Source organism: Pteropus alecto, unplaced genomic scaffold (genome assembly GCF_000325575.1).
Source record: "Pteropus alecto unplaced genomic scaffold, ASM32557v1 scaffold110, whole genome shotgun sequence".
Lineage (NCBI taxonomy): Eukaryota > Metazoa > Chordata > Mammalia > Chiroptera > Pteropodidae > Pteropus > Pteropus alecto.
Genome location: NW_006431920.1, coordinates 10,625,182 through 10,644,245, shown reverse-complemented (window position 1 = coordinate 10,644,245; position 19,064 = coordinate 10,625,182). Strand labels below are relative to the sequence as shown.

At 32.1% G+C, this 19,064-nt stretch overlaps 1 protein-coding gene across 2 annotated transcripts in view; it reads right to left on the bottom strand.

Moving 5' to 3' along the window:
• Positions 1-19,064, bottom strand: part of USP37 (ubiquitin specific peptidase 37) — a 73,395-nt gene that overhangs the window by 25,747 nt on the left and 28,584 nt on the right. For both annotated transcript variants that reach the window (XM_006906721.3, XM_015585422.2), the window contains exons 10-16: positions 16,119-16,280; positions 8,028-8,159; positions 7,742-7,865; positions 7,062-7,252; positions 4,069-4,186; positions 2,726-2,805; positions 367-531 (exon numbers count right to left, since the gene is read on the bottom strand). In XM_006906721.3, coding sequence (XP_006906783.1) covers positions 367-531; positions 2,726-2,805; positions 4,069-4,186; positions 7,062-7,252; positions 7,742-7,865; positions 8,028-8,159; positions 16,119-16,280 — 972 coding nt within the window. The remainder of the gene's footprint in view (positions 1-366; positions 532-2,725; positions 2,806-4,068; positions 4,187-7,061; positions 7,253-7,741; positions 7,866-8,027; positions 8,160-16,118; positions 16,281-19,064) is intronic.

Sequence of the window (19,064 nt, the reverse complement as noted above, 5' to 3'; positions counted from 1 at the left end):
GGAAAGAACACAGGAATCAATATTTTTAGTGTTCAGGTGACTCTTATAAGCATGCAAATTAAGTTTATATTCCCAAAATGTATCAAATTATCTCCTTGTGATCTAAAAAGCGTAAGAACATTTCACAAAGGTAACTCATTATGAGAGGCAACTAATGTACTTGGAAGAATTTTGTTTAAGCAGTTTATTACCTCAATTTATTACTACAATTACTTCAATCAGGCAGTAATTTAACACAAAATCCCAAAATCCTTCTTGGTCCAATTTTACCTGGGAGTTTTTTTATCTAGTTCATTCTTTTGATCAGATACTAAAGCCTTTCCCCTTCAAAAGAAAAGGCAAAGAAATTACCTCTCAAGGACTTACATTGCCATATGTGCACTCCACCCAAGGGTGAATGGTGATTTTGTATTTTCCGTGCAGTGAGATGACAGGGTCAGGTATCTTGGAATGATGACTTGCTGCCCAATCTTGTTGTTAAGTGAGAGAGTTACATTGAAGCTATATCGCTTCAAATGAAGAATGAGGATCCTGAAAAACAGGAGATGATGACATTACTAGGTCATACATAATAGAGGTAGCTCTCTTATAGGTGAAAAAAGATCACTGCAACTGACTATGTTAGACAGCTTTTGATTTAAAAAATACATCTGTCCAAACTAAATAAAGATTTGGCCAAACAACATTTACTGAATACCTGCCATGTGTAGGCATTGTGCTAGGTACTAAGAACACAAATAAAAATCACAGGCGTTGGGTAGCTTAATGAGGTTCAGGTAAAATATTTACAGTATTCCTAAAAAAAAAAAAAACACCATACACACCAAATAAAACATAACAGACAAAAACACCATATTCTTAAATGCTGATACTGATATATTGATAGTGGGTTAAATCCTTAAATTATTTAACTTCAATGCCATATAGTTTAAAAAACTAGGTGTTATATAACCATTAATGATACTTTCAAGTGTTAAAACAGCCCTATGTCTGATGGTGAACATTGATTTTCTTTAAGATGATTTCTGACAAGAACTTTTCTTATTTCAGTAGCATTTTGTCTGAAGAAAGAAATATAAAAATTTTCTCTACTTAGAAAAAAGTTCTACAAAATTTTATGGCATATCTGTTTTGTGGGTCTGAAAAAGCTTTTAGCTCTATAAAATTACTTCCTTTTAGTTACTACTGTGGCAACCTTTTCACCTCTGATATAGAACATAGCCTCTGCCTGATGGATTAGATATACTTCACAGTCTATAAGAACAATTTAATTTCAGAACTCTTATGGGAATAAACCTCAATTCTAGGCAAAAATAATGTCTGATTTATGGAAAGCTGTTTCCTTTCTTACCATATACATATGCCTTCATCACAGAAGCTACAAACTCAAAAATTTGTAAGTTGAAGTTATCAATTGTATTTCTCTTTAAAAAGCATGCTAGAATTCCTAACATCCAAATTCACAACTGGGAGAATACGAGGACACAGCTGATGTGAACAGACTAAAACTAATGTCAAATATTTTGACTAAATTTTCACATAATCCTACCAAAATAAAAGGTAATATAAAACAGACAGAGATGGTATAGTTAAAAAGCACTGATCTGTAAAGATGAGGTAGACTAGGAATTAACAGATTTGATAAAGATAGTGGACACTTCAAGAATAAAAGACTGGTTTTAATACTGAAATGAACAAAGCGAAGCGAGTCCAATAATTAGGATTTATGATACAATGGTTTCTATTTCATGTAAGTTTAGAATAAATTAACTTTTAACACAGGTGACCTACCAGAAAAAAAAAAAAGGAGAAAAATCCCCCTCAATATTTTTTTCCCCTACACCCTCCTACTTCAAAATATTCACGAATCGAAAAGAATAAGTCCCTTAAGTAAGAAATACAGACTATGGTTAACAATACTAGTGCTATGATTTAGAAAGTCTTTTCTTTAAAAGAAACTCATTTTCTAGAAAGGAACAGATTATGGAGTGTAAAAGAACTAGTCTCTAGGGGCTAGGTTCCAGAAACTCCACATTTAGTCTTAGAAAAATTGAAGCTAATAAAAGAAAGTAAAGCACTCTGCAGGCAAAGTGCCATATAAATACTTAATGTTAAGAAGAACCTTGTTTGTGGTTGAGATCTAGTCTTGGAAAGACCTAAGAGCTATTCTATAATTCTATAATCATATCATAATTTTTCTAACTAGTTTGGTTTTATATTTGTTTACAGAGAACTAATACAACTTAGTTTCATTCCTAATTTGGAATTCTCATTACAGAAAACTTATCAATTTATAAGATCCTCTGAATAAAGGAATGCATAAACTGCAGAAAATTACTCTATTTTGTTTTTAGGCACGCATGTCTATCTATCTACAGATTTTTACTGAAAGTCTGGGGTAAGATAAAGAAGCTATGCACAATGCAGGACAACAGATTATAACTGATTATTATACATTACTGAATTAAAAATCTGCTAGCTAGTCCCTATCATTATTCTGGCCTCACCACTCACATCCTCTTGCTGCCATCTTTTTGGAACTCTCAAATTCCTTTAACATTCCAAATCCTCTTCCCTTCTTATGCATCCTAGTTTTCTATTTTCTGCCCTTTTCATAGCTCGGCTCTGCTGACCTTCTTTACCAATCCGTTCTGGTAAACCTCACTTATTCAGTAATATTTGTAAGTACTTTAAAGAAGAAAAATTCAAGAGCAATTAATTTTACCTGGGCAGCCTGTTAAATTTGTGCCTGACAAGAGCACATTTCCCCCCACACTTCTCACAGGAATATTCAAGTTCTTCTGCCTGTAAAAAGACAAGAGGGAAAAATAAAGAAGTATGAAGTTGAATGAACAATACCCCATTAAATGCTACTAATCTTCAGTGGAATGACAACTCTAACCAGTTTAAATTTTGTGTCTAGAGTCACAAACCTTACTATATTAAGACCTAATCCTCAAAATAGTTATAATACCACACCCTATTTCAGAATTCCTAATTTCCTTTTTTAACACGGAAACATCTCCACTTATGACAGTAACTAGACTCTACAGTAGCAGATTCTCAACCTTTTCCCCATGGGTACACAAGAACCACTGCCAAGAGTATATCCAGACTTAACATTTGGCCATAGCAGAGATAAGATCACCTTCAGGTTAGGCGGAGTTCCTGGTCTGTTAGGTGTAACTCTACCCCTTTCTTATAATGGAACTCAATCTTCTGGTGACAGCCCACTAAGAACAACTGCTCTAAAAGGACCAAAGTTTGGGGTGGATATCATTACCTAGAGAAAACTGAAACAAGAAATCCTTAAAAAATGGGAGTAAAGATACATAGGAAAATCTTCAAATTCTATGATAATAACAGGAATAGTAAGTAAGGAATGATTAAAACAAAAAAGAAAGCAGAGTATTTATCTTTGGGTGAAGCTAAATGTTCATCATTTAAAGAACAGAAATTTTTTTTTTAACCTTAGGAAGACAACCCTGCCTATTTGCACAACAAAACAAGAACCACTATTACAAAGGATGATTCTGACAAATTTCTATCAGTTGTAAGGACTGCTACACGACAGGTTCAATATGCCCCAGAATATCTATAACACTTATTACAGACACAAATATTTATTTACAGCTTTGGATAAACTGACTTTTCTGTTTCTAATAGGGTACATACAACCTAAGGAGAAGCAAAGATTTTTTTTTTTATTTCTCAGATCTTAGATCTTAACTTACATACTGTCTTCGATTTTAATCCACACTACCCAGTTTTAGCATATGTCACTTAATATGCTTCGAACTAATATTTGTTTACAAATAACTGCTTCTAAGGTTGTCTAAAACATTTGCTGTTGAGTCAAATGCATAATCTACTTAAGCAATCAATTTTCTTTAATAAGTTAACAATTAGATTTATCAAGCTTTTAATAATATTTATAAACATTTCTCATTTGTTTTCCCTGAAAGTAATTTTGTCCAAACTCTGCCTTAAAGAAACTTCTTTTCAAATTCAATTATCTATGATATTTAAAATTTAGTTATGTGACAATACTGAAAAGATATTACTTACCCTAAAGAAAAGATCAAGAGAATCTTGAATTGAACGAGGAGGGAGTGGTTTTTTCCTTCGAGGAAGGTCAATGGACAGGTCATTAAATTGTTCTCTTTTGGGAATAATCTCTCCACATCTGTTAAAATAAAAGAAGACAAATATAACCATTTGGAAGTCTAACTGCAATATTAAATAAATACAAATATACTTCAGAAACACTGTTCCCACATAGAACTTATCAGGTACTGGCAACTTATCAGGTACTAGTCTGAAATTACTCTGTTTCAGACTATGACTAGGCATAAGAAATATACAACATTTAAGACCTTTCTCAAGCTACCTTAACCCTTACTAAATCAACAGAGGCAAAACCTCAATTGCAAGTATTTAAGCACTTTCTTAAAATGTGAAAAGACTTGAAGTACCAGGATTCTGGCATTTTTAAAAAAAAGCAAGGAAGCTAGTTTGATTAGAACAGAATGAACAAGAGGAATAGCAGTAGGAGATGAAGTCAGAGAATTCACTGGAGAAGAGATGCTGAAAAGCAGAGTAAATGGGTTTTACAGATCACAGTAAGGATTTCAGCTTTTATTTTAAGGGTTACACAGCAGAGGGTTGCCATTAATTAACTTTCATTTTAATTGAATCATTCCAATGTGTTTAAAATAGAATACAGAAAGAAAAGGACAGAAACACGGAGACCGGTTTAGAAGGTATTGCAAAAACCAGGCAAGAGATGATGGTCCAGAGTGATGGTAGTGGAGGTAGTAGAAAGATGTCAGATTCTAGCAGTATTGTAAAGAGCTGAAAGGATTTGCTGACAATATGATATGGGGTGCAAGAGAAAGAACTAAGAAATACACCACATTTCTGAAACGGTCATTACCGAGATAGGGAAGACTGCAGAAGGTTTATGAGAAACATTAAGAACTTAATTTTAGATATTTTAAGTTCTTCAAATGGAGACTTCATAATTCTTAGTATTCAATAATGTTATTAATATATTGAAATACCTTATGATAATTGAATACCAATCGATTTAAACTATAATAGTTAAAAAAAAATAATAAAAAGAAGTACATTTGGCAAACTGGCCAAACTAACCTACAGCCAGATGAGACAAAAGGCTAAATATGAAAAATTACAATTTGAGGAATAAGGTACTTGAGAACCTCCTTCAGCAGAAACTATTTTGTGTTTAAAGAACTGTCTTAAAGAAAATTACTAATAAAGCAACTAACGCAAGGACTTCGAGGAGACAGATGTACCACAGCTGCTGTGGCCCCACAGAACCTTATCACCTCCTGGACTTGCCGAACTCCTGGGCCACTGTTCAGGCTGGCTGCCTGTTAGGCCTACATCCATGAGCTATGCCACCTCATGCCCTGGTGCACACACCTCAACTGCACACCTGACATCTAGGCTGCACAACTGGAGCCGCACTGTGCCAGCAGCATCAGTCAGGCAGCCAACGCTATGATATGGACTTTCTTCCTGTGCTGCCTGCAGTCATTTCTATCAGAGGCAACTGAAATTTTCCTATCAAAAAAAACTTTGGTTGGTACCCTCAAAATTAAATCACAATAAAAAACTCTGCTTCTCTCTCTGACTCGAACAAATTTTGTTTGTAAAGTGCACTGAAAGAAAGGGAAAGACGGCTGTCTATAATATAATTAACTGCTAAGGGCTCTCTAGCTTTTATAAGAAAATGAGCTGTATTTGTAAAACCTGGACTTTTTCTTTAAAAAATAATTTATCCATTGGAGGAAAAAAGAGCTGAAGAAATAATGAAGGTAAGAAAGTCACAGACTAGTGATTGCAAAACTACTGTATTTATACTGTCCACATGGCTGTTTGAAATTCTAGTCAAAAATATTAGAATATTGTAGCTGGAAGAGACCTCAGTGAACACTACTATTTTCAGCAACCTAAGAAAAACAGATACATGTGGAAGACAGAGAATGAAAAGCTAATACATGGCTATTGAGTATTTCAAAAGAAAATTCCAGAACAAATGGAAGAGAAGCAGTATTTAGAAAACAGTGTTCTTGAGCTGAAGAAAACTCCAAATCTTCAGATGAAAAGCCCCATCACATTAAAAGCAAAATTAACAAAAAGTGTCAATACCTATACGTAAAACAGTAAAACTGAAAAAAGAAAAAAAGGAAGGAAGGAAGGCAGGCAGACACAGACTTTCAGGAAGAAAAAGGTTACTCAAAAAATCAGACTTCTCCCACGTAACACAGAGTAACAGGATACACTAAAACAGTCTATGTAATATGTTGAGGGGGAAAGGCTATGTGTGACTCAATAATTCTGTATTAAGTCATGTGTAAAAGCCACAGAAATAACTCTAACTTATATAGGAGCTGTGAAGAATTCTACTCTCTCTTAAGAAAATGTATTCAGAGATGAACTATCAATAATTAGAAGATTAATCAAAATAGAACCTTTTGATATGAAGTATACCATATAGAAGTCTAGATAATGATCATGGAAATTAATTATATGTAGAAAGTAAACCTGAATAACTAATGCAAACATGGTTTAAAAACACTGCAAAAGTTAAAAATAATTCAAATTTTGATCAATTTTGTAAAAAAACCCCCCTATTTTTAATAAAAAAAAATCTTGTTCAACAAAATAAGCAACTAATAGGAGTGAGTCTTTGCAGGGGGGAAAAAAAAAAAAGTATTCCCAAAGAACTAGATAGTCCACACAGTGATTAAAAGAAAAAACACACACACACACGCACACCAAAGAAGGTAGGTCAAAATTAATTGTTTCGTCAGCAGTAAGGCATTTGACCAAATAATATTTAAGTACTCTTTAGTTCTCACTCAAGCATTTTTACAGATGATGATGACACTAAAAAAAGGATGTTTCCCCATGACACAGGAAGATGAGATCATTAAAACCTTCAGAAGAGTTTTAATCACTTGCCATAAAGAATAAAAGCATTTTCATCACTTGCCATAAAAGGGAAAAGAGTTTTCTGGGAGACTACTTACGCTTTACAGATAATGGAGTGCTGAACCTCAAACTCCAAATTAGTAATAACGGGGCAAGTGTATACTCTAGTGGCTGAAATATCTGGTGAATTTTCTTCTCCAGAAAGAGGTTCAGTCTTCCAAGTTTTATTTAATTTTTCCATATCTTCTTTCAGCTGGTCTAAGCATTGACTTAGAAATTCATGAGCATCCTAAGGCAAAATATCTTTAATCAGATCAAAACATTTCCTGATAAACAATAACAGTTTATCAACATTGTGATTTATACAACTAAAGCACTGGGAAGTCAACAGCATTATAGAAAAAAGATCAGATTTACTCTAATGATTTTATGGTACATATTTGTGAATAAAAACAAATAAGAAATTTTATATTCTTTACAATCAGTTGGATTAGCAGGAATAAATAAATGAATCACTTCTTTGTTTTTATAAAAAGGTAATTTTTCTAAAATAGCCTTTGATAGCCCAAGTTTCTGTACTGGCAAACCCTATTTTTATTATTAAAACGACAAAATACACAGAAGAGTCATACTGAACCTTCCCAGAAGTTCTCAAGTTTTTCAACTTGTGATGAACACACACATATATACAAATCTCACTTTAAAAATCAGGTAACACACTAAAATCATTTCAATTTCCCCTATAGCTAAAGTGTTTTTAAACACAATTGGTACTCACATTCTGCATATAACCAGAGAATCGCTCTGCTGTAGCTGAAATGGCATTTTTAACCTTCTTGAGTAAATCTTTTTTGGTCTCTGAATTACAGATATCTTTTTTAACAAGCAAGTGTGCAAAGCGTCTGGTAAAACAAAATAGACAAGTTTAGCATGTTTTACAAAACACTGGATGGTGTGATATTTTAAAGACTGCTAACAACGGCACATAAAATTTTAAGTGTCTAAAACTCCATTATTCTACAAGAATAAGGCGGAAAGTTACTTAGTAAGTACATAACAATTACCTGATAAGTGCATTGTGTGGAATTTTTTTCCATGGGATACCTTGCTTAAGCAAGTCATTTGCAAATGACTGAAGTGAAAATAGGGATTGTAAAATAGCATTCATATAGCAGGTATTTCCCAAATTGGAGAAGCTGAAAATGAAAGAAATTTTCATGAAATAAAAGTACTTCTGAAGACGATGGTAGTTCCTGAAATATGTTCACTAGAGTAGGGGTTCTCCAGTACAGCATGCATTAGAATTGCCTGGGGACTTACTGAATACACATTGCAAGGCCCTAACTCCATAGTTTCTGATTCAGTAGGTCTAGATAGAGAAGGTGCAAAAATAAGCATTTCTTAATTTTTGAAAGCCCCAAATTAAACTTCTAGAGATAAAAAACAATATTTGAAAAGAAAATTTGATTGAATGAGATTAATAGCATATTAAACACCAAAGAAGGAAATATCAGTGAACTTGGAAGGTTTAACAACATAAATATCAAAACTGAAGTATCCATATATTTTATATAATACATAAAAATTATATTTTATAATTTAAAACAAAATACATGTATATACTTTGTAAAATATTAAGTATATTTTATATAAAATGTAACATTTCAAGTATCTTTTATCTATATAAAAGTAAACATATATATTTTCTTATTTATCCTCCTTTCTTATACAAAGGTAGCATATTATGCAATACACTTTAGCAATTTGGTTTTTTTACTTATCAATATATTCTTTGTTAATTTCAGGTTTGTTTTTAATTATGGCCATCCTAGTGGGTACGAAGTGATATCTCATTTTGGTTTTGACTTCATACACCTTCCTTTTTTCATTTTTTTTCACAGCTGCACAATTCTACATTGTTTTTAGATATTTGTCCGTTTCATCTAGTTATTTAATTTGTTGGTGTACCTCTAACCATATTATTCTCCTATAATCCTTTGTATTTTGGTAAGGTTGGTAGCAATGTACTCACTTTCATTTCTGACTTTAGTTATTTGAGACTTCTCTTTCTCTTTGTCAATTTATCTAAAAGTTTATCAATTTTGTTGATCTTTTTAAAAAATCAACTTTGGGTTTTATTTTCTCTGTTATTTTTCTATTTTCTATATCTCTGCTCTAATCTTTATTATTCTCTGCCTCTTTCTTGATTCAATGTTTGCTTGATTGCCATTAACCCTTGTTTTTCAAAGTTTCTGACACAGTTGATTTTGATAGTTTTGCATGATATTTCAAAGTTTTGGTGAAGGGATGGGCCCTTGGAGCTCTGATGTCCATTTTACTGATGTCTTCTTCCCCCACTCAATTTTAAAAGTTCTCTGTATATTAGAGATATTGCATATTTATTTATATGTTGCAAATACTTGCTTCCAATTTGTCTATGTTTTTGGCAATGAAAAATCTAATTTTTATGTAGGAAAATTTATCAATCTATTCTTTTCCTGAATCTTGTTTTGAGTCAGTTACAAAGCCTTTCCTTATACCTAGGTTACAGAAAAATTCACTCCCAACTTCTAGTATTTGAAGAGTTTTACTTTTTATATTTAGCACTCTGATTAATTTGGAATTTATTCTTGTGTACTTGAGAGATACATCTTTTTCAAAATGGCTAGTCATCCTGACCCTATTTATTAAAAAATCCTTCTTTGTCCCTATAATCTGGACTTTCTAAGTCCATCGATCTGTCCGTTCATGCCATCAGCACCAAGCTATTTTAATCATACTGACTTTACAATAATTTCAAATATCTAGCTGGTAGTGCTATTCTCCCCTCTTAGTTATTTCTTTCCTGTATTTTCCTAACTACTCTCCTATGTATATTTTTCCACATGAATATATCAACTAGTCTAACTTGTTGGTTATTTGGATATTAAATTACAAATTATTTTAGAAAGAACTATACCTCGATCATGCTAAGATGTCCTAACCAAAAACAATGGATGTTTTTCCTGTATTTATGTTTCCTTTGTATCTTTCTGGGGTGTTTTATAGTTGTCTTCATTCGGTTTTAAATAATCCTTGTTAAATTTATTCTTATATATTTTATCTGTGAAATATTCTCTTCCATTCTATCTTCCAACTGGTTATTTGTATTAACAAGCAAAATTGCTTTTGTATGTTAATTTTCAATCCTGCTATCTGGGTAAATACTTTCTTCCATCAATGATTCACTAGAGTTTCCAAGTCCTTCAGTTCCAATCCTTATGCCTCTACTTTCTTTCTCTTATTAACTGCATTGACTAATATTTCCAATAAAAGATTAAACAGAAGACAGCAGCATCTTTGACTTTTTCCTGAATTTAAGCAAAATACTGGTTTTAGGATTTAGGTATATAACCAAGGAAGTGCCCCACTGATTCCTATGCTTGCAAGCATTTTTATAAAAAATGTGTATTAAATTTTGTCACATTTTTTCAACATCAGTGAAGAAAATCATGATTTTCTCCTTATACTTATAATATAGTAAATTATATTAATAGATTCCCTGATATTCAACTACCTTTGCAATCCTGGTATTAACCCATTCGTCATATTATATTATTTTCTTAACACAGTAATGAAGTCTGTTTACTAATATTTGACTTAGGAGTTCTTGCATTAATATTCATAAAATATTGGTTTGTAAATTTCTTTGATGCTACCTGATCAGACTTATATTTACTTCATTAAAAGTAAGTATTGGAAAGCAAAAGTAAATAAGTGGGACTACAGCAAAATAAAAGGTTCTGCACAGCAAAGGAAACCATCAAGAAAATAAAAAGGAAACCTACTGAATGAGAAAAAATAACTGCAAATCATATATATGATAAGGGTTAATATCCAAAATATATAAAGTACTCATACAACTCAATAGCAAAACAACAACAACAAAACTGATTAAAAAATGGACAGAGGATATGAATAGACATTTTTCCAAAGAAGATATACAGATGGCCAAGAGGTACACAAAATGATGCTCGACATTACTAATCATTAGAGAAATGCAAATCAAAACCACAATGAGCTATCACCTCATACTTGTTAGAATGGCTATCAATAAATAAGAAATAACAAATGTTGGTGAGGATGTAGAAAAAAAGGAAACACTTGTGCACTGTTGGTGGATCTATAAATTGGTACAGCCACTATGAAAAACAGTATGGAGGCTCCTCAAAAAATTAAAAATATAACTACTATATGATCCAGCAATTTTATTTCTGGGTATATGAAGAAAATGAAAGTGCTTAATTTGAAAAGATAAATGCCTCCCATATTCATTGCAGCATTATTTATAATAGCCAAGATGTAGAAACAACCTAAGTGTCCATCAATGGATGAATGGATAAAGAAAATGTGAGGAGACACACACATACACTTTAGCCATAAAAAGGAAACTGTGCTATTTCAACAACACAGATGGACCTTGAGGGCATTAAGTGAAATAAAAAAAAAGACAAATACCATATGATCTCACTCATATCTGAATCTAAAACAAAAACCAAAAAAAAAAGCAAAGAAAAACAAAAAACCCCACAAACTCATAGATACAGAGAACAAACTGGTGGTTGCCAGAGGCAAGGGGGTGGGGGAGGAAATGGTTGAAGGGGGTCAAAAAGTACAAACTTCTGTTATGAAATAAATAAGTTATGGGGACATAATTTACAACATGGTACTGTATTACATAATCAAAAGTTGCTAAGAGAATAAATTTTAAAAGTTCTCATCACAAGAAAAAAATACTTTGTAACTATTTAAGGTGACTAGGGTTAAGTACATTTATTGTGATCATTTTGCAACATACATAAATATTTAAATCATTATGCTGTATATCTGAAACGAATATGCTATATGTCAATTACACCCTAATAAATTTTTTTTTAATTAAAAAGTAAGTATTGGACACTTTCCTTCATTTTCTATGCTCTGAAACAATTTGCATGGCATTGGGATTTTCTGCTTTCTAAAGATTTAGAAGAATTACCCTGTGGAAATACTTGAGTTCAGTGCATTTTTTGTGTAGGAGCTCCTTTATAGATTTCTTTTTTCTTCTATGGACCTCTACTAGAATCATTTAAGTAAACTATATTTTTTAAACCTCTACTAGAATCATTTAAGTAAACTATATTTTCTGAGATAATTATGCCCATTTTAACTAAGTTTTCTCATTCTTTTTGATTAGAGAAGTACAAAATAGTCTCAAATGATTTTAAAAACTTCCCTTATATTAATAATTATTTCTCCCTTCCCAACTTATTGTATTTTCCTTTTAATCTTGACTCAAAGGGTAATGATTTAAATTTTTTCAAAAGTCCATATTTTGATTTATTAATAAAATCTATTTTTTAGTTCTCTACCTCATGCAATTCTAATTTTTACCTTATTGTTTTGCTTTTGCTTTCTTTGGTTTACTTTGTTCTATTTTTTTTTTTTGAGTTCGGAATTTATTTATTCACTCTCATTTGTACTGATATAGGTGTTTAATACTATAAATTTTCCTCTGATTACTGATTTAGTTTCCTATAGGTATATAGTGTTTTCATTATCATTCATCTTCAGAATATCTGTAATTTGTGTTTGAGCCTAGGGTAATTTAATGGGATTTTTAGAGTTTCTACTTGGAAAGTACCTTTTTAACATTTAGTTTAATTTTTAATTTTATTTCACTGTGATTAAAAGATATTGACTGTATTATTTCTACTTTATGAGGCCTACTGATTTTTCCTTTGTGCTGTAATATATGATTAATTTTTGTGAGTGTCCCATATGTGTTTGAAAAGAATGCATATCCTCTATTGTAAGAGATAGCACTTAATATATATCTATATCTATCTGATTATGTTGTTTAGATCTTTTATGTCCTTACATATTCTACTTTATTGGGTATAAGGACTGCAATCTCTACTTTCTTACTGTTTCCATTAGGCAGCTAAACCTCTCTCCTTTATTTTAAAACTTTAAAATCACTGTTCTAGGATTACCCCCAGTATACAGCAGAGTTGGGTTTTGCTTTGTGGGCCAATTTGAAAATATTTTTCTTTATTAGATGTATTAGCCCAATAACATTTCTTGGTATGACTGATATATTTGGACTTAACTCTACCATTTTATGTTATAATTTTACTTAGTTATCTGGTGTTTTATAAATATTTCTTTTTGTTTTAAGAAGGCTTGTATTTTTTGTTTTACTGGTTGTATGTGATTTTATATTTTTGTACTGTGACTTTAATTCTTGTTTCTTAAGCTTTTCTTTTACTACCTAGCTATTTTAAGTGGCATCCTTTGACTCACGCCTATTACTGACACAATTATATAATGACACAATTATATTATTCTACTTTCTCCTTTGTCTCTCCCTTTCCATTTTCTTTTAGTTACAATTGTACTCCTTTCTTAGAAGACCTAATGTTTATATACCATCCTTTTATATGTGTACCCACTATTGTTTTAGTCTTAGCTCTACAATTGAATGTATGAAATGTTCACCATTTATTTTTTGTCAGTATCTCTCAGGAAGAGCATACTTATAACACAGTATTCTGAGTTCTTTCATTTCAAAATTTATTTTCTCCAGTTTGCAAACCCGATAGCTTGGTTTGGCATAACATCTATGTTTATCTTTTCTTTCATCAAGTTTCTTGAAAACGATGTTGTTTTGTTGTTTGAATGATGACTTTGAGAAGTCTGGTGTCAGTCTATTTCTTTTGCCCTTGTAAATTATTTTATCTTTTTGAAACTCAAGGCACAGAGGATTTTTCCTTTAATCTTTTAAGTCTAATAGTTGTACTAAGACATCTTGATCATTCAATTTTCCAGGTACCTGGAGGGCTCTTTCAATTTACAGATTCAGTAATTTTATTTCTGGAAAGTTTTTTGGGATTACAGTTTTAAATACTAGCTCTGTTTCACTTTTTTTTCCCCTTGAGAGACACTATATCTAACATAAAACATTCCTTACCTGTTTTCCAGTTCAACCATTTTCTCTCTTACTGTTTATAGTTCTATATTTCTGGCCCCTTGGGTTATTTTTGTTTTCCTTCAAAGACACTTATTAAATTTTCATTTGAATTTGGTTTAATCAGATTCGATTTTTGATACAATGTCTTTCTTCTTATCTTTTCTCATTTCAAGCAACTGTCATTTCTTCTTGACTGGTCATTTTAATTTTCAGTTTGAATCCCTGATTCATGGTGCTTTTTCATATTTTCAAATGCTTGTTTGGGGATATTTAATTACATTTCGAGTGTTACATAACAGTTTTCTTACAGTTCACATCGATTTTAGGGGTATGATTTTTATGGTCTAAATATTTTATGTTTTCTTTTTATTTTTCCCCCTACAGTTTTGTCTGGAATTGGCCTGCTTTTTTATGTTCATATTCATTTAGTGGGTAGGGTTCCTAATTCAGGCACACCCTCTTCTGTTAATTAAGTGGTTTCTTTAATGGCTGCTGGTGGTGATGGTGGTGGTGGTGGTGGTAGGAGAGAAGGAGGAGTTGGCATGTCTTGTTTACCTTTTATTTCAGCACAATTCTTAATTTTCCTCCCATTTTTTTCTTATTTCTAAACCAAGTCTCCAGATTTAGGTGATTCTTTCCCCTATAAGTAATGCTTTTTTGAGACTGTTGCTTCTGATATCACTCACTTTCAAGCCCCTTCCCTGTAAAGTGCTGTGAACTACCAAGATCCAGAACTATATTCAGTATTATAGTACTTGCTATTTGAATTTCTCTTTCTTACGGTGATTTTTTTCCAGTATCTCATCTAAGTCTTCTACTCCTATATTTTTCATGGACTCTCTTAAGCCTCCTATCTTTGTCAGCGCCCACAGGCTTCAAACAGTGAAAAACAGATACACTGCTAGAATTTGGTTTGCTTCTCTACTTAGAAGGTAGACTAAAGGTGATGGAATCCTTTGTATCCTAGGAATGCTGAAAGTTATGTGTGTTTTTTTTGCATTCTTCATTCACTTTATACATTTTGGAGGACTTGTGAGAACACTGGATTATACAGCCTCTGAGATGCTCTAGACCTGGCGTTTTTCTCTACTCAGTTTTTTTTAAGGAGTCCTTTGTCCTGAGTACTCAGCCTACTTGAAATAGTACACTCTAATTCCTAGAAGAAGTCCGAAAAAAAAAAAGCTATATTTCTAGAGATGGGTGAAAGTACTGTACAGAAATTAAAGAAACACTGCAGGTAGACAGGGAACATGGAGCACCAAGGGTGAGTAGTAACTCACGAGGACGTCAAAAGACTCTGAAGGAAACTATAAAATACACAAAAGGAGGCAGTAAAAAAAATGAGACAAGATCAAGGTATGACAAGATCTGGATGAAAGATGGTCACAAAATGGGATGAGACTAATATAAGAATGCTGTATGGTAAGGAGACAGCGAGATAACAATTTGAGGCAGACCAATCAGAATGAAGAACAAAGGAAATAAACAATTAAACTGAAGGGTAAACATTTGGAAGACAGAGCAGAAAAGAAGAGGCTCAGAGACAAGAACAGGTATGCAGAGAAGAAAGTGCAATAAATAAATAAATAAATATATATATATATATTTTTCTTAGATATATATATATATATTTTCCCCCCCAAAGTTCAAAAAGGTATGACAAGATCTGGATGAAAGATGGTCACAAAATGGGATGAGACTAATATAAGAATGCTGTATGGTAAGGAGACAGCGAGATAACAATTTGAGGCAGACCAATCAGAATGAAGAACAAAGGAAATAAACAATTAAACTGAAGGGTAAACATTTGGAAGACAGAGCAGAAAAGAAGAGGCTCAGAGACAAGAACAGGTATGCAGAGAAGAAAGTGCAATAAATAAATAAATAAATAAATAAATAAATACATATTTTTCTTAGAGAGAGATATATATATATATATGTGTGTGTGTATATATATATATATTTTTTTTTCCCCCCAAAGTTCAAAAATTGAACCAGAAAATGGACTTATTATTTATGGATGTGATAAATCTTTAATAAATAAGCAAATATTTTAGAACTGTACTCAGTATGACTCCTTCCGTCGTTATTTTTCACATCCATCAACACATACTTCAGTTAAATCACTTTATAAAAAGAAAGCAAAATAAAAGGATTCACATACCCCTGTAGTTGTTGCTGTTGGTGAGAAGAAAGTGGGACTCTTGGTTTGTTCCAGCCAGTGTAATCTTGGTTACACCTCAGTTTTTTAACAGAAAGAGGAGCTGGCTGAGGAAGAAATCCCAAACTTCTTTTGGCAGAGGGAGTTTGGCTTGAAACATTAGTCCTATAAAAAATAATAGAAAATGAAAGAGCAAAACAATTTTGAATGCTACTTTCCCCCCATAGTAGATTCAGAGAAGTAAATGTCTAAGAAAAAAATCTAAATTTGGGGAAATATCAGTAATAATGATCACGTGAGAAAAAATTCCAGAGATGCGAGTCTGTTGATACAGAGCTGAAGAGGCATATACTGTACCCACTTAACCTACCATCAAAATAATCCAAGTTAATGGCTGAGGAAAACTATATAGTTTTACTTTTTTATTCACTTTTATCTACTTAATAAATATCATACATTAGTTGATCTAGTCTTGAAAACATTTAGGCAGTTAACTTTTTCTACTATGACAAAAAATGATACAATATTCTTACACAATTTCCTTGAGAACTCCCTCCAGTTTATATGCTTAGAAGTAAAAATGTTAGGGGTATTTTTAATTTTCATTTTAATTTTCCTAGATATGATTTTTCCCAAAAAGCTGTACTGATTTATATTTCCATGTAAATAGTGAATTTCCATTTTGTCTTCATTACATCACCAATCTAATAAGTGAAACATGATCTCATTATTATTTTATTTTCTTGATAACTACAAAAGTCAAATATATTTTTATATAACTGTTTTCTCTGAATTCCTTTTGCGCACCCTTAGTTTTATATTGGGTTCTTAAAGATCTGTAGATTTTTAGATAGTCTGTATTTTAATCCTTTGTATATTATTCTAAGTTTCAAATTTTTACATAGTCAAATTTATCAATCTTTTCTTTTAGTTTCAATTTTTGTGTCTTGTTTAAGAATCATTCTGTAACATAAGGTCACAGAAATTTTTCCTATGTTTTCTCTTAAAAGTTTTAAAACTTGTTTTCCCTCCTTTAGGTCTTTAATCTGTTTGGATGTTTTTATATGTCATGAAATAAGAAAAAGATTTACTTTTTTATAGAGAAAAACTGTCTCCAAATGACTTACTGTCTGGCTAGGCTATCGGTTAGCCACTATTTTGTTTTGTTACTTTATAAAAAAAAAAATTGTGAAATAGAATACTTATAGAGAAAAGTGTATAAAAATCAAATGTGTACCACTGTGGTGTAGGATGTCAAATTGTGCGGGAAGTTGTACATGTGTGGGGACAGGAGATATATAAAAATTCTGCACTTTCTGCTCTATTTTGCTGTGAATCTAAAACTGTTCTGAAAAATAAGGTTTAATTAAAAAAAAATAGCGACGTGTGGAGCTAACAAATTTTTATAAAGCAAATACCTATATAACAATCATTAATGTCAAAAACTCCCAAATGCTTCTTCCCAAACACAACCCAGTTCCTCTACCCTGCAAGCTATCACTAGCTTTCTATTAGTTTTGTTCTTACACTGTAGTTTGGACGATGCAAGGTATGTTTGTTTCCATCTTTTTGCTCGCAAACTTCTGCATCCTTATATTGTAGTTGCTACTCTATTCAACAGCAAATAGATTACCATTTTTTCTTTAAAATCCAGTCTATCCTACTCGACTGGAACATTTAGCATATTTCCATTTTTCCATTTAATATCATTACTGATTTGGGTTAATAACTGTTATAAAATCCTTGCCTACTAATTCTATCATCTGTGTCATTATCTGAATCAGTATTTATTAGTTTTTACTCTCCTTATGAGTTATTTTCCTAGCTATAAGTCTAGGGTTAGTTTTCCTAACTAACAAGGCAAAACCTTTTTTAGCATTCAAACTGCTATCGCGAACAGAAATTATGCTTGGATTTATGTTAACACCAAGTATTATTCCCTTAGTTCCTTTTGGGTAGTTCTTTCCCTGGCCTTGCCTAGCTTTCTCACCTGTATAAGCTAACTGGCACTCACCTGGATACTCAAGAGTGACCCTCTGCAGATCTCTGCAATTCTTTCTCTGTGCAGCTAGCTTTCCTTTCTAGTACTCTGTGAATTCTAGCTGCCTTAGCCTCTCTGGACTCCTAGCTCCATTTCCTGAACTCAGGAAAAGCACAGGGTTCTGTGTGGTTCTCCTTCTCTGTGCTCCCTTTCTCAAGGAAGCAAGCTGGGGCAGTCATAAAGCTAATTTCATTTGTTTCCCATCTCTCAAGGATCAATGTTCTTCACCGACTCATGTCCAATATCTTAAGATCTATTGTTTATGATTTGTTCAGGTTCTTAGTTGTTTCATGAAGGAGGATAATCTAGTCTCTGTTACTCCATCTTGGACAGAAGCTGAAATCAGCTTTAACTTTTCAATATGTTTAAACTTAACTGTGGCCTCTTCTCAAACTGAAAAGAAACTTAAAATATTTTAATTTCTCTGTACTCTTCTTCACTCTTGTATTTCTTCCTATTGTCTAATATTTTATTAATTTTTTGCTTTTAATGCTACAATATCCTCATTTTATAAAAATTATCAAAATGTATTTAGATGCATAGAATAACCTCCTGGAAGATTAGTAAAGTAGCTGCCTCTGGCAAGAGAAAATGCACCCCTGGGAGTGAGGAAACAAAGGGAGATTTACGTTTCACCATATGCACCCTGTACCTTTTGAAGTTTCTACCATATACATTATTATACAAAAGAATAAGTTTTAAAAGTATTCGGATTTTAAAATATGCTTTTAAAATTATTTTGCTCACTGTATTCCTTACTTCCACTCCTTCTTTTGCTCAATTTTCTTTTTGGTGAATAAATTCTCTTTGTATTATCTAAAAACAGCATTATGTGCCTGCATTCTTCGATTACAATTTAGCTGGGTATAGAATTCTTTGATGCCATTATTCTAGTGTCTTCTGTTCCT